This window comes from Pleurodeles waltl, chromosome 2_2, assembly GCF_031143425.1.
Source record: "Pleurodeles waltl isolate 20211129_DDA chromosome 2_2, aPleWal1.hap1.20221129, whole genome shotgun sequence".
Taxonomy (NCBI): domain Eukaryota; kingdom Metazoa; phylum Chordata; class Amphibia; order Caudata; family Salamandridae; genus Pleurodeles; species Pleurodeles waltl.
Window position 1 is genome coordinate 1,073,879,978 of NC_090439.1, and position 21,597 is coordinate 1,073,901,574.

Sequence of the window (21,597 nt, forward strand, 5' to 3'; positions counted from 1 at the left end):
ACGAAACGCCCAGTTGATGCATTTCCTTTGTTTGACTAATTCATCCTAGATAATAACTTCACTTCGATTGCCTTGATTACACTTCAACACTTAAGAGAATGCACCCTTTTGAATCTGTACTATTGTATAGCTAACAGTTTATTTCATTTACTTTACTGGTTTCAGTATGTAGGTAGATTTGTCTGTATTAGTTTTAGCATGTCAAGTTTGGTGGACCCAGTTTAGTTCTGTATTTCTCACTTCAGTTTTATTTTCTCTTAACTCACTACCATTCGTTCCACAGTGCACCTGAAGTGGTTATGCACAATATATGACGGTTTTTTAATTTTTTCCCTCTTGTAATATTTCATTCCTTTGAATGTTGCACCCTAATGTCATGCGTTTGTGGAGAAAGATGGCTGTAAATAGCTCACCGTAATAAAAAAAGAAGTAACTTTTGTGTACCGAGTTGAATTCCAAACAACCATAGCAAACTCAATAAGGCATTTGCTGCAAGCCTTTCGGCTTTGTCAATGGTTTGTCCTGGTTAAAACTTTATTTTTTGGAGGACTTGCCAGACACTCACTAGCACAATCAAATTGGCTGAAAGAAAACGTATTTTTTGGTCTCAAAAAACACACTTTGTGATTGCAGGCCCTATCACCAAAGGGAACTACTTTGTGTGGGTATGTGCCTCTTGTGAAGAAGCAGAATGCATCACTCAAAGTTAACTAATAGTGAAAGAGGGCTGACCGATTCCGCTATGCTAGTTGGCAGGATAAAAATGTGAATGACCGAGTAAAATACTAAATAGTTGCAGAAGAGTCCTGAGCGAAAAACAGCTTTCAGCCAGCGTTCTTCAACCATTTTTGTCACTTATTGTGCCATTCACGTTTTTATTCCTCATTTGTATTAATTTTACATTTCCACTGATCTTTAGGTCTGACGTTAGCCACGACTTTTTGATTTTACAAAACTCATGTAATCTATATAGATCTATAGTTTTGTTTTTGGACTGCTCTAGTATATCTTTAGCTGGCACACATCCCGTTTTCTGAGCTACTTGCCTGAAAAGTGTTTCATTAATCTTGGCTATATTTATCGAAGCTCACGTGTGTAAAACTCATATGGAAGACATATCTGTTTTTTGCAAAATCAAAAGATATTGCCAAACGTCAGGCTTAAAAAACTGTGACAATATTAGCTATACATTATCTGTGAACAAAATCAATTATGCTTGGTGAGTGGTGAAAACCGGAAGTTAAGTCTGTTAAGTCTGGCGGTAGTCTTTTGACTTTATAACAATCATGTGTGTGTGTATCATGTATATGTGTATATATATATATATATATATATATATATATATATATATATATACATACACACATACATACATATATATGTGTATATGTATTCCTAACAACAGACATCATTTAGTTTACATATTTGCACGTTTTAACTAAGGAGCAAAATCATCCAAAACGCAATATGAACTAGACAACTAAGATATGCAGAAACATTTCATCCTTCCCCCTTTTTAAAAGTGAGGTAATTGAAAAGTAATTGTCGTTCTCTCCATACAGCCTAACATAGAGAAAGAACTGTGCTGTTGCCTTAGGGCAGCACGGGATCTCCCCAGTTCCAGCTTGCAGCGCTCTGATAGTTAGTCTTCCAGTTCACTTTGATTGTCGGATGAAAAGCATACGGTCTTGTGGGAAAACCTTTGCTACTGTTTGCTTGACTTCACCGAGGAGGAGCGTGAGATGTTTATGAATTGAATGAAGATAAGCTTGACAGAGAACTAGTGTTGCAGTAAGTGATGTTCCCCTCACTGTCAAGGGATCTTCATTCCAGTCCCATCTCTTCCTGCAGGCAGTGGGAAATCAACAAGGAATAGAAGAAACAGACTTCACTCTAATGGTAACAGGACACCTAAGTTGTGCATACATTCAGAAGATGTCAAACACTTTTTAGACAATTCTACAGTCCGGAAGCAGTATTGTGAAACATTCAGTAATTTCTCGGATCCCTTGCCTCTCTGTGGAAGAACAATATGTATTAGACTTTTTTTGTAGTTTCACGAATTTCTATGGTGAGCTAACTATACGGAAACGACAGTAAAACAGAAAATTCTGTAAACTAGATTTCTTGTAGGTGCAGTGAGGGAATGAGAACAGCCTTTTTAAATTATCACAACTCCCAATATCCTCCTCCGTCCTTCATGGAGACATAAGGAGACTTTTGACATAGAGTATAAAACTAAAAACCAAAAGCTGGCAGCTACTGTTTTTTAACAGATGCATGAATCTCAGTACATAGACTCTAAATAAACTGTGAACGAATTGGACACAGTCATATTCAACAGGGAGAACTCCGAGTAGCTAATATAAATCGAATGTATTTAAATTCAACAGATATGAACACGAACCAGCAATCTAGTATACGAAAACTGATAACTCTTATATTCAGGTCTATGAATCATAAAAGAAAACGAGCCCACCAGCAGTTCTGTTTCCTGTGCAATTGTGAGCAAAACTGGGTTTTCGGATTTGGTTAACAAGTCAGTCTATTATCTAGCTTTTTGAAAAAACGTTGAAGAAATTACAGATGATGCAGTGAATTACCCATCCTGACAATCATAACACATAAATATACACACACAAAACAAGGGCTTGCAATATTTATTCGAGTTAAATATATAGGAAGCATGCAACATTACCCCAGCACTAGAATTGATTATCACTCTCTCTGCTACTGAATACTTAGAAATAATTTTATCAACATATGCAAAAAAGATAACCAGATTAAGCCAGTGTGCATAAGGGATCACACAGTGATATTTCGTGAACTGAAAAATGTGTACATACAAGTAAGGGTTCATTGGATAATCAATACAGTGAGCAGGACTGTTCTTTATAACATAAATTCATGAGTAACACACACTTGTTTAAATAGCCATAGAGACTGAGATACAGATGAATCACAAGTCATAGTTTTTTGTATTTTATTGTCCATGATTATTTAAAAAAGTCTCTGAGGGAGTAGTTTCTAAGCACTGACAATTGACCAACAAAGAGAAAAGAAAAGAAACACTCCCAACTTGATCAGATTGCTCACAAGGCAGCTGAAATAAAAAATACAATCTCAAGAGTGTCTTAACCGCAGAAAAGAGAATGATCCTTATATCTTTGTAGAAAGGATGCATAAAATGTGTATGCATATATAATCAGGAACGTATTTGTTAATTGCAGATGAATAAAGAGGCAGTGATAAAGTAGAGGCATTTGAAGAACTGACTTTCTCACTGCATGAAAACATATGTAGGAAAACCTTTGTGATCTGCCTCTGCCTGACTGAAGAGATGGCTACATGACCTGTGTTAAATCGTAAAGAGTATTTATCATAGAAAACTTCTGAATATCTACTTTGGACTTTTCCAAAGAGAACACCCCGAGCATGTCCCTCACCAAAATAACTTCACAGAAATAACCCCACGGATTTTCAGAATTGAACCCAGGAGTATGTGTGCCATTACTATCCAAAACAGTACACCAGATAGGAAAACTAAGCAGCCTTAGACATGGCATGACAAACTTGACTTGTCATTAGCAAAAAGATGTCAATAAAGAACCTAGGAAAGACACTGCATTAGTAACTGGCCGTGTGCACGGTCATGCTAAACTTGTCTGTGTCATTCGTGTATCAGTTCTTTTGCTGTCAAAGAAGGTACCTGATAGAATTAGCAATAGTTGCTTTATGTAAGCATAAAAAATTGTTATGAAAACACCAAGGTAGCCATTGATCTTATTTCAAACCTAAAAAAGGATTAAAAAAATATGTAATATAAAAGGCAACGCCATTAGATACTTTTGATCTTATAGTGCAAACTAAACGCTTTTCTTAGTTAGACATCAGTCACAGTTCAATGAATAAGACTATGAGATGCCCTGAGAAGCAAAATGATCTGCCATTGGTTTGAAGCCCAGTGAATTCCTTTACGGTGGAAGACAGTCTAATGCCATAGAATACGAATAGATACCTCATAGTTTTGTACTGTACACCATGAAGGTGAAGACTTAAAGAGGCATTAATCAGACATTACAAGCACCAAGGTCCATCCGTCTTTGATGGACTACACCATGTTGAAAAGATCATTGCAGATCAAAGTTTCCTTTACATGAAAAGGAAACATTTTGGTGATAAAGAGGTAGGTTTTAGACTATCCCGTGTCCTGAAGAACTACAAACGTGGAACTTCAATGCTATGCAGCACAACTAAACATTACATTCTGATGGATACAACTACCTGTGGATTCCTCACCTAATGAATACTCCCATGGCGCCAGCATTCGACGGAAATCTTCTTCCTAGCTTCTGCACGTCGACGAGGACGTCACACTAGCCCACGTGACGCCGTCTGACGTCATACAGGCAATAAGAGGTCCTCGCCGACGTGCCGACGTCAGTTCCCTTTTTTCCGTGCATTCGAAACGGTTATCTTCGAGGGAGCTACTGTTACTTTCGTGGTTACAGTGTATTTTCTGCTGCATAGTTCTTCTCTGCGGTAATAATGTCTCAGAGAAAGTCGGGTTTCAAGCCCTGTCGAGAGTGCGGGGGCAAGATGTCCGTTACAGATCCTCACTCCGACTGTCTTTGGTGTTTGAGCTCCGACCACGACGTCGCGACTTGCGATTCATGTCAGCACATGAATCCGAAGGCCCTCAAAGAACGTGAGGCTAAACTATTCATGGCGAAGTCGAAGAGAAAGGAAAAACATCACAAAAAGTACTCTGCGCCAAGGTCTCATCGGCGTCATCGAGACTCCCGGCGCCGTAGAGATTCACGGCGCCATTCCAGCAAGGAGACTCGTTCGAGGTCACCTTCGGCTCGGCGTCGGAGGACTTGGGAGGTCAGTCCCACGGTCACGCCGCATCCATCGATGCCGTTGCCCTCTCCGGCGTCACTCACTTCGCCTGGACAGGCGTCTGTGATTGAGGTGATGCAGCCTCTTGTGCTGTCTCCGGCGTCGCAGACGTCGAGGTCGGGGTCGCCCTCGATCCAGGCACCCCAGTATCCGGTTTTTCCCACCCCTGGATCCGATAGTACCGCATTTCTGAATGCGATGTATACCATCTTTCAACAGATGGCTCCAGGGGGTGCTCCGGCTGGTCCTTCGGGTCCTTTGGCCTTTTCATTGGGTGATCCTGCGCTTCTACAGCCGGCACCCTTTATGCCCTTTCTCCCTTTTGGGAATGTGGGCTTGGCGCCGGTGGCCGCTCCGGTGGCTTCAGAGGGATTGGCCCCGGAGGTTTCCATCCCGTCGACGTCAGGATTTCGTCCTGTGACTCCGGTGGGTCCATCGGCTCCAAGATCTCTTCGTCCTGCTCCTTCATCGGCACCGAAGCTGCCTGTGGCGCCGGATACTTCTGGAGATCGGCGCCGATCTTCGACTTCGGCGGAGGCCATGTCGACTCCGCGTATCGAGCAGAGACTACATTCGAGGAGGCGTGCTCTCCGTCTTTTGGAAGAGCAGGAGTACCAACGAGTCCTGGAGGAAGGAGAGGTTGAGGACTCTGGTGATGGACTGCATGGTCTGGATACAGCCAGTGGGCTGGATACTTCCCCTGAGTGGGACCTTTCATCTCCAGGGGAATATACGGAGGAGGCTGCTACCTTTCACGCTGTGGTAAGGAAGGCAGCTAACTTTCTGGACCTGCCTTTGCCGGTGGCAGAGGCGAAGCAGAATCTACTGACGGAGGTACTGCATCCGGCCTCTGCTGCAGCGGAGCCTCTCTTGCCGTTTAATGAGGCTTTGCTTGATCCGGTGCTAGAGGTGTGGAAGAAGCCAGTATCTTCCTCGGCGGTTCATAGGGCTGTGGCCAGGAGATATCGAGCTGCACCATCTGACCCTGGCTTTCTTTCTAGACACACTACGCCGGAGAGCTTGGTGGTGCAAGCCTCCTGTTCATCTAAGTCAGCGCCTGGATCTTTCCCGACGGTATCTGGAGACAGGGACTCGAAAAAGCTGGATGCACAGTCCAAGAAAATATTTTCATCTTGCAGTCTGGCTTTGAAGGCCACCAACGCAACTTGCATTCTGGGGAGATACATCCATGCTCTTATGGACGATATTTCATCATCATTTACGGAGCTTCCCCAGGGACTCTTGGATGTTGTCTCGGACGCCCAGGCTGCCGCAACCCAGATTATCCAGTCTGGGCTGGACACGACCGACTCGGTGGCTAGGGCGATGGGCACGGCTGTGGTGGCAAGGAGACAGGCCTGGCTCCGTAATTCAGGGTTTTCTGCGGATGTGCAGTCGACCCTATTGGACCTCCCGTTTGATGGGGACAAACTGTTTGGAGCCAAGGCAGATTCGGCCTTGGAGCGATTTAAAGAGAGCAGGGCCACAGCCAAATCGTTAGGGCTGCAAGCTCCTTCTTCCTCTGCCTCTTCCAGGTTTTTCAGGAGGTTTCATGGATTTGGGCGTGGCTCTTCCTCCTCTTCCTTTCGGGGGAGATTCCAGCAACCCGCCTCTTCCCACCCCTATAGATCATTTAGAGGGAGAGGTAGGGCCCGCACCAGATGAGCCTCTCAACAGCACTCTGCCTCTTCCTCGTCCTCTGGAGGAGTGCAGCAGGGCAAGCAGCCTTAGGCTTCCACCATTTCCCACTCAGTCCTCTCCTGTAGGGGGAAGGTTACAGCATTTTCTCCACAAGTGGGAGACTATTACAACAGACACTTGGGTTATCAGTATTGTGGGAAAAGGCTACACCCTTCCCTTTCGGGAGTTTCCGCCCCCCATCCCGCCCCGCCCATCTTATTGTTCAGAAGAACACCTCCTGTTGCTAGAATAGGAGGTTCAAGTCCTCCTTTCAAAGGGCGCGGTGGAGTTGGTCCCAGAGCAGGAAAGGGGTCGAGGTTGTTACTCAAGGTACTTCCTGATTCCCAAGAAGGATGGTCGGTTGAGACCAATCCTGGATCTGAGGATCTTGAATTGGTTCCTCAAACAGGAAAAGTTCAAGATGCTGACCCTAGCTCAGGTGCTTTTGGCGTTGAACAAGGAAGATTGGATGGTGTCTGTCGACTTGCAGGATGCTTACTTTCATATCCCGATACTCAAGTCGCACAGGAAGTATCTCCGGTTTGTGGTAGGGTCGCAGCACTATCAGTTTGCGGTCCTCCCGTTTGGTCTTACTTCAGCACCTCTAGTCTTCACGAAGGTGATGTCGGTGGTTGCGGCAGAGCTCAGAAGGAAGGGGATAGCAGTATTTCCTTACTTGGATGACTGGTTGATCAAAGCCAAGTCTCTGGAGCTTGTGTCGCATCATCTGCAGTCAACGACTCAGTTGTTGTTCGACCTGGGCTTTTCGGTGAACGTGCCCAAATCTCACCTGGAGCCCTCTCAGCGCCTCCTGTTCATAGGGGCAGTACTGGATACAACATTGAGTCGAGCCTTTCCTCCGCCTCAGCGGATTCAAGATATTCAGGAATTGGTTCCAATGTTTCGAAATGGAGCGGTAGTTCCAGTCCTCAAGGTCCTTCGTCTGCTCGGTCTGTTTGCCTCCTGCATACTGTTGGTCACGCATGCTCGCTGGCATATGAGGGCTCTTCAGTGGTGCCTCCGAAGGCAGTGGTCTCAACACAAAGGAGATCTAGAAGGTGCTGTCAAGATCTCCAGAGATGCTGCTGTGGAATTGAAGTGGTGGATTGCGGGCAACAATCTTTCACAAGGAAAGCCGTTCGCGCAGTCGCCACCAGTGGCCACGGTCATAACGGATGCTTCCACTCTAGGGTGGGGAGCTCATCTGGGGGATCTGGAGATCAAAAAGCTTTGGTCTCCAGAGGAACAGATGTTTCATATCAATCTGTTAGAGTTACGGGCTGTACGTCTGGCTCTCAAGGCCTTCCTCCCTTCCCTTCGTGGTCAGTCGGTACAGGTCCTGACGGACAATACTACCACGATGTGGTACATAAACAAACAGGGAGGAGTAGGGTCGTACCTTCTCTGCAGAGAAGCTCTTCGACTATGGTCCTGGGCAGAGGACCATCAGATTTGCTTGGTAGCAAATCATCTGGCCGGGGTCTTGAATGTACGTGCGGACAATCTCAGTCGCCAATTCTCGGCCGACCACGAGTGGCGTCTCCATCCAGATCAAGTCTGTTTAATCTTCCAGATGTGGGGGTTTCCTCGGATAGATCTGTTTGCCACTCTGGAGAACGCGCATTGTCCGTTATTCTGCAGCCTCCAGTATCCGGTGCAGGGAGCGTTGGGGGACGCGTTTCAGAGAACCTGGTGCAACCAGTTGCTTTACGCGTTTCCCCCCATACCCTTGATTCCTCGAGTGTTGAGGAAGATTCGCCAAGACCGGGCCCGAGTCATCTTAATAGCTCCGGATTGGCCAAGGAGGGTGTGGTACTCCGACCTTCTCCAACTCTCGCTGTGCCCTCCGCTCCGTCTCCCTCTCAGGGCAGACCTCCTCTCGCAGTCGCAGGGGCAGGTTTTACACCCCAACCTCCAGAGTCTACACCTACATGCCTGGAGATTGAACGGGGCAACCTGAGTTCCTTCTCTCTCCCGCCTGAGGTAGTGGATGTTATATTAGCGGCCAGGCGACACTCCACTAAATCTATCTACGCTAATAGGTGGTCTAAATTTGTTATGTGGTGTGGAGAGAGACAGATTGATCCCTTACATGCTCATCTGTCAGACGTTTTGTCTTTTGCTCTGTCTCTAGCTCAGAAAGGTTGTGCTGTAGCTACCATTAAGGGTTATTTGTCGGCTTTGTCAGCCTTCATTTGTCTTCCAGACCAACCATCGTTATTTAAATCCCCTATTGTTCTCAGATTCTTGAAAGGTCTTCTAAATAAATATCCTCCAAAACCATTCGTTATGCCTCAATGGGATTTGTCCTTGGTCCTCACTTTTCTTATGGGGTCCCCTTTTGAGCCTATGCATTCTTGCCCCTTAAGGTATTTAGTTATTAAAACAGTCTTCCTGGTGGCTATAACATCTGCAAGGAGAGTGAGTGAGTTGCAAGCCTTATCGTTAAAACCCCCTTATACAACTTTTTATGGGGATAAGGTGGTGTTGAGGACCAAGGCTGCTTTCCTCCCAAAGGTTTCACCTTTCCATTTGGCCCAGACAATTACTTTGTCCACGTTCTATCCTCCGCCTCATCCTTCTAAGGAAGAAGAGAGACTACATTGCTTGGACCCAAAGAGGGCGTTAAGCTTCTTCATTGATAGAACGAAGGATTTCAGGCTGGAGGATCAGCTGTTCATCGGGTACGTGGGCAAGAGGAGAGGAAAGGCAGTCCACAAGAGAACACTCTCCAGGTGGGTTGTTCTTTGCATTAAAATCTGTTACTCTTTGGCAAAGAAGGATCCTCCTGATGGCATTAGAGCTCATTCCACCAGAGCTAAGTAGGCCACTTCGGCCTTGGCCAGAGGTGTTCCTGTGGTCGACATCTGCAAGGCCGCAACTTGGTCGTCCCTTCACACTTTTGCAAAACATTACTGTTTGGACTCTGAGGTCAGAAGGGACGGCCATTTTGCACGGTCAGTGCTGCAGGATTTCTTGGTTTGACCATTTCGGCACCCACCACAGGGGCGTGGTACTGCTTTGGGACTCTATTCGTTAGGTGAGGAATCCACAGGTAGTTGTATCCATCGGAAGAACGAGTTACTTACCTTCGGTATCGACTTTTCTGGTGGATACATTAGCTACCTGTGGATTCCTCACGGTCCCACCCGCCTCCCCGTTGCCTTTCTGGTCTTACCAAGTAATCCTTGAGTGCGTTCCTCTTGGTCTTCAAGGTTGCAATAGATTTGTATATATGGATACTTGTATGTATGTATATATATATATATATATATATATATATATATATATATATATATATATATATATATCTTTGTGTATATACATGATTTGCATATATTTGTTTGTTTGATTTAAAAAAAAAAAAGAAGAGTTATATTAAATCTACAGCCATTTTATTGCAATGTTGTGTGATTTACAATATTATGGGATGTTGCTTTGCTCTTTCATTGCATTGGGTTATTATTCTCATGCACGTAAAAAATGTTGGTACTGACGTCGGCACGTCGGCGAGGACCTCTTATTGGCTGTATGACGTCAGACGTCATCGCGTGGGCTAGTGTGACGTCCTCGTCGACGTGCAGAAGCTAGGAAGAAGATTTCCGTCGAATGCTGGCGCCATGGGAGTATTCATTAGGTGAGGAATCCACAGGTAGCTAATGTATCCACCAGAAAAGTCGTTACCAAAGGTAAGTAACTCGTTCTTCTAGCCCTAAGCAACTTATGAAGCATTTGAATTAACAAATCTCATAAAGGCCAGTTAATGTCCAGACAATCTATCTGCACCTAACTAGTAAATGTCATATTTGAATGAGCTTGTGAGGCACTCTGATCATTAAAGCCTATGTCTTAGAAGGCTAGGGCAAAAATTCAACCTCAAAAATCCCAAAGCACATTTTTGGCAGTTAGAGAGAAGGAGAGAGCCATGGCTGCATGGTGTTTATTTGAAATAGACAGCCTGTCCAGTTCATTGAGATGTGTCTGTAAGGAAAGATGCAGTTAGATAATGTAGTCCTCTGATTTAATAGAGTTAGATCAGTCTTGCTTCCCACTTGTTTGGCGTGGATTCATCAGCCATCATATTATAATTTAAGTCTCTGGACATATGATTCCCTCAACCTCTAGTAGACCTACTAGACAATTGAGAAAAATTTATAAAACTCTGCAATTCCCTTACAGGGGAGATATAAGTCACTCATGATAAAAAAAAGTGCATGTTCCTACCTGTAAGAAAAAGGAATGAACAGTAATAGGTTTAACTTTTGCCATGTGGCCTGCATAGTGCATTCTCGCAGAAGCCCTGAAGGCAACAGTATATTTAACAGGGTGATTATAATTTTGGGCCTGCCTCCCTTAAAATGGCGTGGATGTCCATTTTGTTGCATGCATGCCACTCTTCAGTGGACCTCTTCATGGCGACCACTGGTGTTGGTGTCTGAGAGCGTCTATGATTAGGCACTTACATTGATGTCTCCTCCATGATGTCATGGGCTCCTCCATAATGTCAAGGGCCTCTCCATAATGCTAAGGACCCTACTATGACATTGAAGCCCTCTCTGTGATGTTTTTGGGCCTCTTCTTGATGTTGACAGGTTCTTCAAGAGCGCTCAAGAAAGCAAGGGAAGGCACCTGAAGGGACCTTTCCTGAGGTTTCGGAGGAATGGTCAGCGGGGCTTCAATAGGAGGATATGCTCTACATGGCCCTTCGCTGTTCTGGCCTTTATGCTTGTTGACAACCAAGTAACTCTACAAAGTAACAGACCCCATTTCAGCAATGGCTGTGACATTTGTCGCTCAAAGTCCTGCACCCGTGGAGTCAAAAACACTTCGGCCTCCTTAGAAAAACAGCACATCAAAACAAATAAGACTACACAAGGATTCACGCCTAAAAACCACACAGAGTAAAATTCCTTACAGAAAAAGGCAGTGCCCATTGACTGAGAAAAAACATGTTTGAAATCAACTTATCTGACAGAAAAATGTTTCAAAACCCTGTAGAGTGTAAAACCCTTCAAATGAAGCATACAATATATACTCAGAAGTATATTGTTAGATATGTAGAGATTAAATGAAGAGCTCTGTGTTCGGTGATCCAGGATCACACGTGTGGGTAGGGCAGTTCAGTATTCATGAATAATAATTAAGATTAGTTGACAGAGAACTACTTCTACAGGTAGGTGAATTATCTTGTGTATATCATCACGAGAATGACAGATACGGTATTTCCCTTTCTTGTTCTGCAAAATGATTTTGAATGTTCAGCATGTCCTCAACTAATCACATATTTAAAAGTCTTTGGCCTTTGAATGGGCAGTAACTTCTGATACTGTACATCAGTCTCTTATCATTAGAATGAACAGGGAATGCAGGATATGCCCACATATTTCTTTTAATTTGGCAACTTTAAAAAAAAGAAAATGGCAGTCTTAGAATAGTACCAAAAAGCAGATGCCCTTGCATTATGAGGACGACCATGGATGAAGGTCATCTACAGTGTTCAAACTGTTTCAGTCACATTAGTATTTTTACTGGCTAATGTGCCATACAGTAAGCCTTACAGACCTTCATAGCTGTTATGTTACTTGTTAATGACCTTCATCTTTGTTGTGCAATTGACATATGTCGTATAACCCTGGGAGCAGTCAGTGGCCAATGTTACTACTGCTGTAGTCTCAAATGCCACACGAATGCGCAATTTGTAAGCCCAAATAGCCAGATTGCATTGTTAATAATTTTTAATGAGTCAATAGAAAAGTTAATGGCCATGTCATTTCTCATACCTACCAAGTAAGTCCCTTGGGACTGAATTAGAATTTGGTAGTAACTGAAATGTCTCCAGTATTTGGAGGAAATGTTAAATGCAGAGGAAATCGACTTGTTGAATTTCCTCCATCACAGGGATTGTATGGTGAAGGAAATTGAGCTGATGGAATCTACTCAATATTAAACACTAACGTCTAAAGCAAGCCCATAGTGGTAGCTGTTCCTTGGCTTCTGCATACTCTTTGGCCCAGGGCTAATGCCTCGTGAGTACTTCTGAATCTCAACTGCCTCAATGTAAAGATCATTCCAGGCTGAATATTGTTGAAAAGTGTTCCAGTGCTACCTCTGTTTTGTTGGAGCCCACCGCTGTATGTAATCCCATGTCTGAAGCAGTACTTCTGTGACCCTTCCTCTTTCTGCTCTGTTGTAGGTCTTCCTGAACAGTACTACAGCCTCACTTGGTTCCTGAGCCCCATTTTGGGCCTTATCTTCACTCCACTAATAGGTTCTGCAAGTGACCGCTGCACTCTCAGCTGGGGCCGCCGGCGGCCTTTCATTCTCGCACTCTGCGTGGGAGTCCTGTTTGGTGTTGCACTTTTTCTCAACGGATCTGTCATAGGTAATACAATTATTTATACCTTGTATGTTTGCTCTGCTACATTGTTTCAAAAGCTTAAATGCACTGCACTTAATAAAGGTAACTGTATAGACCTGCTTGTGTATTAAAAAAACTATGTGTATAACTACAACCTAAAATAATTATTGTAAATTCTACTGACTCAGGCCCTCATTCTCCGCCGCCTGCCAAACTTGTACTGCAATCAGGCCGCCTGTGCAGCCAGAGCACTGCGGCCCTATTAGGAATTCACTGCAGGGCCGGCGGGCGGCAAACAACGTTTCCACCTGCCGGACCTGCAGTGAACAGGGCCTTAATGTTGACGCCTGCTTGTAATCAAGCCGGCGCCGGTGTGGCGGGTGCAGCAGCACCCGTCGCGCTTTCCACTGCCCGTCATTTGGGCAGTGGAAAGTGTGACAGGGTTGTCCACGGGGCCCCTGCACCTCCAGCCTTTGCATGGTGGTGCGACCACCATGCAAAGGCTGGCGGAAAGGGGACTCATAATCTCCAGCGCTGCCCTAGTAAATTACAACTGCTGAGACCACAAGGCTGTCGACTGGCGGCAACCTGGCAGTCCAACTGTGGCACTTTCGCCACTGTCCTAATTACATGATTGGACCCCCACTTTAGCAGTGGTCCGCCTGTAAACCTTGCGGTCTTGTGACCGCCAAGGTCATAATGAGGCCCTCAGCTTCTAATCCCATACATCAAGTCACACTTTTCTGTCTTTCAGTTGTGTAGGTGGTTCAGAGAGGAGGGCCTGGCTTGGTAGTTTGGACTGGACTGTTACTATTGTAGCAGGAACAAAAATAATTTGCATATGGCTTGGTCTAACCTCAGGTAGCATGGCTGGCAAAAGAGCAAAAGGTTGGAATACTACCCTTCGCAATTGCCAGTGGTTGGACTAATTGCAAGCATTCCTGCCATCAAATTTTGTGTGTTTGAAGTCGATATGTTGGTCATCTATATTTACGTGCAAACTTTTTGTATTACACTATTTGTGAGGCCTATGGACTTTGGAAACCAGCAAAGGTGCCCAAAACAAGTTTGTACTAAATGTTTCTAAATGGAATGAGTAAACTCGTTCTCTTATCTGGCAATCCCAGAAGTCCCAACCCTAGGCCCACTGCTTGCAGGAAGCAAATATACAACCCAGAGACTCGCGTGTTTCCATTTTCTACAACAAGTATTTTACTGATTTTTAGACGTACAGTACACTTTGCAGTAGACTCTTACCCAAGTTACATTAAAGACATGGGCATCATAACACAAAGGTGTGAAGCTGTTTAGAATATAAACAAACAGTAGCGTATATCAAGGAGAAGTTCTGACAGTGCCTACCAATATTAACTTCTACTTCTTGCTCTCATTGGTCTCCTCAGACAGTATTCTTGTGGATTGCATTATTCCCTGGGCTAATGGCAGTGAAAACCAGGCTGTGGGCCTGAAACCTAGTACCTAAGGCAGCAGCAACAGAGCCCACAGAGACAGATCTCTAGTTAGTTTACATCTACACCATGGCCATACTTGAAGCAGACGCGGCTGTCTTTCACGAGAGAAAGAACCTGCAGTTCCATGAGAGCTGAGGACCATTTGAAAATCAATCATTGGGGCATGAAACAGCTTTCAGCTCACCGCAGAACCGCAGTCGAGGCCAGTCACTGCCATTCAGACAAGAATCAAGAAGGCCAGGGAAGAGGTCATTTAGAAGATTCTGCATTATACTTTATCAAACGTGAAATAAGTACACCGCTTCAGCATCCACCATAAATGGAGATACATGACTACCTCTCCTAGGTGTCCCTTATAGAGCACTGCCTCTGTGTAAAAGCTACAGTCTATATTCTGGAATTGGGCAGCACAAGGATCGTCTGGAAGAGTGAATCATGCACGCAGACTCTGCAATACCCTGTGAGTGGAAGGGCTTCCGGGTAAGGAATCGAAATCCCTCCTATAAACTTTAAAAGTGAAGCTATGTAAGACATGGAAGAGTCAAGAGCAACACATGAAGCTAGGGGCCAACAAAAATCGGAGAATATAGTGATTTTACCTTCACCATGTGCAGCGCAGCAAACATCCCAAACTGATGGCAACATCAAGGCCGAGTGGACAGGATTCATCTTCTCAATTCTACAACAGTATGGCAGAAAAGCTCTGGAGACAGAACGGCCCCGGATGACTCGTGTGCATGGAAACCCCACTAGTTTCGCCCCTTCACTACATGCTTTGTTGTTAATCTTGCGCTTGTTGCTTGAAAGGCATGTTTGCATAACATGCTTAATTAAACATATGATGCAACTATTTCCAAGGCAGCGAGGTGTTTGCACCGCTCTCACTGTTCTCTATGGGAAGGACATTTTTGTGAGAATGTTGCAAAGGCAGCATTATACAGGACGTCCTTGCCTGATGGGAACATAAGGCAAAATTAGTTCTTTGCATTTTTTTTGCTCATAACATTGGTGCAAGATATTCTCCAAGATGGCAATCTTCTTTGATAGAGAGACTGAATATTCCCCACCCTCGAGGACACTTCTAACGTTAAAGAAACGTTCTATTCGCCTAAATGCCTGTCGCGCAAAGGAGGAAAGTGCCCCAGCCCTTCAGAAAGTTGGTAATCCTGAGACCGCTGTTACCGCCAGCTCCAGCCCCCCAACAGGTAGTGTCTGTAAACGATGGCGCGACATGGCTTCTCTCACCTCCTGGCCAGTCTTGGGCAGAGCTGTCCTGTGTGAAGCTCTGTGAGACAGACGAACCCCCAACAAAGTAAGACCTGAAACTCTTAGGATCAATACCCCAGCTTGTTGTTCTGCGGTTGTATTTGTCGTTTTATGAAGGAACAGACCGGTGATTACTGCTCTATTGTCATGTCGACTCTCCCGTCTTCCAGCGCCCTGTTGCCTCAGGCGAGCACGTGGGCCCTGTTGCCTCAGGCGAGCACGTGGGCCCTGTTGCCTCAGGCGAGCACGTGGACACACGCACGCGCGCTGACACGCTTAGGTTTGCACCCTCCCTGCTAGCCAGGCGCGCGACGAGAGCACCGAAAACTGTGTGTACTCCCGTGCCCCCCTTTCTGCTTTTGAGGAGCAGCAGGGGAATATGGCTACTAGGAGAGGCACGGACATATGGGGGACGGCCGAAGTTTGAAGCTCGCCGTGGAAGCGAGTGCGAATGTTATTCATCGAGTCTGTGCGCGTGATCCGCATGGCAGGAAGATGCTGAGGGGCGAGACTCAGATAGGAGCTTGAGAAACTGCACACGTGCACCTATCCCGAAGAGGGCGCAGTGATGTCGTGTAATCTGTTTCAGTGTTTCTTTTTTAATGCACCTCTCCAGGCGCACCTTTCCCCATGGATTGCCCCAGAAGCCCCACGAGGTACTCGCTCCAACTCTCACCCGCAGCACATTGGAGCTATCCGAATAATATTATTAGGCTGCAAGATAGACTCAGCCTGCACTTGGCATGGGAAAACACTAGGAACCTGTTCACAGGGAAATGCTTCCTGTTGTGCTCAGTTTTCCTTTTAATGCATATCTCGCACTACATCCTGTTTCCAGTATTATTCCCAAAATTATCTCCTCACGTATTTTTTCTTGCTCTTTTCCAAGACCTGGCGTTGAAAAAGAACAGAATCTGTTGCACAGGGTTTAGTCGAAAACAACTCGTGTGGGAAGTTCATTTCTTCTCGTTCCCCAAACACGCGTTAGAAACAGAAGGCATTTGGAAAGGAAATATTTAGCTGTTTTCTGTGAGACCAAACAAATTAGTTGTGATCTTCCATTGAGGCTGTGGCGAGTGACCTGCAAACTGTGGTGAAATCTGCTCTCCGCCAGAGAAGCTCCTGCTCAGAAAATCTTAGTAATCATATTAATGAGAAATATATAGCTTAGACACAGCTGCGTCTGGAATGTGAACAATACATTGTTGCTCAACCAGAACCATGTTTTGTATTCTCCTGGAACTCAGTTGTCGATGTGCACATGAACGCTAACCTTTTTAGGTCTGCCCTAATGAAAGTTTTAGCTGCGTTTCCAGCCTCATAAAAAAAAAATGTCATACAAAAATATATTGATTGGAGCTTCCAGCCAGTACTCTTTCACTATTGGACTGTTGACATGTCGTTCAAATTATATTCCACCCCACCCCACCAGAAGGTTTAGATCAACAGACCAGCCCACTCCAGCCAATGGATGCTTTCACTTTAAGTGACAGCATTTTCCTCTGCACATGTACATATACACAATAAAAATACTTCCCCAAGAATAGACTTTTGCACTTCCCAATAACTTATGATACTTACGTATAATTGGGTTAGATCAACTGCTTCCATACCTCTCTGGAAACTTATTGTAAATTACAATGTTGATTCCTCATTGTAAACCAGTGTTGGTATATTCATTTATCCTACAGAAAATGAGCAAAAGTCATTTCGCTAGCTAGAGTATATACTAAGATTTCTAGGTTAAAGCCACTAACTGCCCAATTTTGAACTCTTCGCAGTTCAGCTATGGTTTTAGATGGCAGACCCAAGCATAGTGCGGCATTACAGTCGCCAGGTGTGAGAGAATCATCACCTGGACCACCAATTTATGAGTCTACATTGGTAACCTGAGAATTGCTCTACGGAGCATTCTCAGGTAAAAGAAGCATTAGACTGCATTAATTTGTTTTTCCATGTTTATGCCTGTATTAATTATTAATTATAAAACCTAGATTTTTAGACGATGGTACAGTGACAGGAGGATTTCCGAGTTCAACCGGCCACTAATTTGGTGCTTGTGTAATGGTTAATGGGCCAAAGCTCAGGAATTCTGATTTGTCCCCTTTCAATTTCAATGCATTTTTTTTGCATCCATTGAGTTACTGAGAGCATACAGGTTTGAAAGTTGTTAGCAGCTTCAGCCTCATCAACCACAGTCACTACTATTTTGATGTCATCTGCATATGACATGAGAGACAACCCAAAACTCTGTATCCGTATTACAAAAGGAGAATATGCAAATTAACAAACGTTGGGCCCACAATTGAGTCCTGAGGGTTTCCACAGAGCAACAGCTTATTGTTCAAGTACAATGAAGAAATCCTCACCGACTGGGTACAATTTACTAAAAAGGGGATGAGCCAATCTAGAGCTTCACCTTGAACGTTCATTATAGTTGTGTGCAGTACTGTGCCCAGTAGTACTGGTGTGACATCTCAGGGAATTGAAAAGGTGAGGAATCTACAGTATCCACCGGAAACAGTTACCAAAGGTAGTTAACTTGTTCTTATGTTTCATGGTTAGGAGTTATGTAGGCTCATAAGCAAAGTTGTATCCAATTGCCAGGGTATCCCTTTCTTACAGCTTCAGTAGCTCATTTTATGTTTAGGTGCTCTGATCTGTCAGTTAAGGTCACGTTTTTGGCATTGTTTTACTCTTTAGCAAAGGTTAACCACGCCATTACATACAAAATCTATAATTAAACTTCACCAGCTCTGTCTCACATCAAGTGGTAGCCACATCATTCATTTCCCAATCTGTCTCACATGACTTAATTGAGATAGTCACTCCTAACTCTTGCTGACTGAAGGTCACGGGTTGCCTAGCTCTTTCTATAATTGTTTCAGATTTTGTGCTATTGCGCATATTAGTTCTTAGCACGTTTCAGCTCCGAAATGTTCACAACCATCTGTGCTTGGAGAAATTACAAGTCTAAGTTTTAGGTAAATCGTGGAAGGCAGTGCAAATAGTTTATGCAGCATTAAAGACGCAAGTTTGTTTGCATTTTGTTCCTTCTGCAACCCGTTTTCATATTATGCATCCTTATTTCAGTGACGTTTTTTAATAAAACAATTTTCTTAGGTTTAGCCATTGGAGACGTCCCAGATAAGCAGCCAATCGGAATAGTCCTGACAGTCCTGGGTGTGGTCGTTTTGGATTTCAGTGCTGATGCAACAGAGGGACCAATACGCGCCTACTTACTGGATGTGGCAGACAATGAAGAGCAGGATATGGCACTCAATATACATGCCTTCTCAGCTGGTATGGATATGGCCACTTTTTAAATAATTGATTTCCTTGACTGGAGTTGCATGAAATTGGCTTGAATTTCTTTGTTAGAGCTTTAGTTGACATGATGATCAAAGCATGTTTGCAGGTTAGACTCATACGTTAGTTACTTAATAGGTTTTAATTGAATATGAGAATGCAAAGAATAATTGTGCACCTTGCTACAAGTGTATAACACAAAATATTATTATAGAAATTGGAAATGCAGCAAAATCCTAACAATGTTTGAGCCCTGTATAGTAAACCCAAAACATAACCTTTTGTTAATGTTTGATATTTGGAACTAGGACCACATAAGGAGATCTTCTCCAAAGGATATTCTATAAAATATGAAAAAGAGAGGCATAATAGTTTAAGTAACTAGCGGCCAGTGTACTAGTCACAATTTGTGATCATTATTTTCGGTACCAGTAAGGATTTTAAGGAACTGGCCTATGCTCTAATAGGTAGGTGTCCTATATTCTGAATAAGAGTAGGTCGCAGTTCGACCTACCTCATAAATATTGATGTAGTAGGTCTCAGCTTGCAACTCACTCTGAGTGTTGGCTGTCACAGGAATGGTGGGTGGCCTACTAGGGTCAGCAGACCACCATGTTTGTGATTCCCTTTCATAAAAGTCAACGTAAGTTATTATTATTATTTTTTATTTTATTTTTTTTAGCGGCCCATTTTCCTTAAAGAAAACGGACTGTGTTGAAAAAGGAAAGTTTACTTTTTGGGAACGTTTGTATGGGAGTTAGCAGTGGTTCTTTGGACCACTGTCTACTCCTCAACATTTTTTTCACGTTGACAAAGGGGAAAGGCTTTCTAAAAGGACCCCTTCCCTTTTGTGAATGTATTACTGTCCCAACTTGGTCATCAGTAATTTTTCAATATTTTGGGGCAGAACACTGATATATTGCATACCCATTTGGTATTTGGAAGGGGCAGTACAACACACTCCTTGAAAAATCAGAATGAGTGGGGTCACAATCCTGTCTTAGGAGTCTGTAAAAGTTTACCAATTCCTAAGATGGTATTAGTACGTTTAAAAAAGTATTTTTGCGTTCACAAACTCCAAATCCGTGTGTTTGCCACTTTCAAATGCTTTTTACATCTGTCCCTCATATTGGAGTAGGTATTTTCAATCTTATAGGGTGATCTCTGTATCGTACGACTTAAAGAAGTCCCAACTCAATAAATAGTGTTGGACGTTCTGGAAAAGTAAACAATATTATATTCTCACTTTTTATTAATGCAGTATTAGGTAAGAACCACTAGGCTCGGTTTTTACAAGCTTTATAATTCCAACATTCTGCTTTCACAACGAGGCCCTCTAGTGTCATTTTCTAATGCTGTCAATTAGTTATTTACTACGTTTCTGGCGGCGAGGATTCACATTAGAAAGGATCCACATTATCTGTGCTTTAAAGCAATATGAAATAGCTTTACTCTTACGTCAGTTCTCAACGTTTTTCTTTATGTATGGGTGGAAGCCTGCAGCAGAAGCTGTTAAATAAGAGCTTAGGCCATTTCTGCACTCATTATACAGGACTCTACCCTGGTCGCCTAAATTCTCCTGCCGCTTCTTCTACTTCCACCTCAGGCCTTGGATTGAAACCTGCTTTTGTTGTGTTTAGCTATAATTCCTACACAGGACCTTGACCTAGATTATTTTTGAATAACTTCTTGCTGTTTTTCTGCCTCATCTTTTTTCTTTCTTTATCATAGCAGGTAGATAATATTGAAACAGCCTATCTTTAGGGCATTAATGTCATGGCCTGATAGTCTTCAGCTGCTAAGCATTATTTCTGGTTCAATTCCTCTGGGAACAGTCACTGTACGAGACTTGTCTGGAATCACCTGGCATCTATGCAGAGAAAAGGTGTGTCTATCCTGCACCTGGATTCATTGTATTAGTTGGAAGAAGAGTCAAGAGGTTAGCACAGAGGTGCGGTCACAAGATGAAGTACTGAGTATCTTTCCTGACAGTAACGTTGCAAGGTACCCTGCCTAGAGACCCTTCATTTCTGTGTGGAGTTCATTATCACAGTTTTTATGCAAGCAATCTGAGTAACCCTGGGAAAGATTAAAGTACTATGTTGTAAAACTGTATTTCTTCTGGTGTCTGTTCCGTCCAGATCCTATTACTGAGGTCCAGGGATATAGCCCACCAATTTCAACACTCACCTCAGCTACTTAAAGTTTACTGTAACGTTAATGCTAGCTTCCCTTCTGGGCATTGGGATTCCAAGTGTCCTAAACATGGGATGGAAGTCAAATTTGACTTGGCTGATTAATGAGACCAGGTGCAGCTGCATATCCCTCATATCTCTCTTCAAGTCAAAGCCACTGTGGTAGCTTCCATCCTCTGCCCAGACTACTTCTGGGATGCTCTTGTGTGTGAAAAGGAAGACTAGGAAAGCTGAACATGAATTTGAATTCTGAACTTGTTCAAAGTGTTCTATTAAAGAAGCCTTCCTTGCACTAAAATACAGAGTAGATTGATAGAACTGAAAGTTAAGGACAGAAAAAAAGCATTTGATTGAATGAATGAACAATTCAAGTATTCATGTTTTTTTCTAAAAGCACAGTTGACCCCCACAGGAC

The 21,597-nt window shown here is 43.7% G+C and overlaps 1 protein-coding gene across 1 annotated transcript in view; it reads left to right on the forward strand.

Annotated features, from left to right (window-relative positions):
- The window catches only part of SLC45A4 (solute carrier family 45 member 4), a 223,536-nt gene that overhangs the window by 150,393 nt on the left and 51,546 nt on the right, over positions 1–21,597 (forward strand). The window contains exons 3-4 of the mRNA XM_069220831.1: positions 12,776–12,964; positions 18,802–18,981. Coding sequence (XP_069076932.1) covers positions 12,776–12,964; positions 18,802–18,981 — 369 coding nt within the window. The remainder of the gene's footprint in view (positions 1–12,775; positions 12,965–18,801; positions 18,982–21,597) is intronic.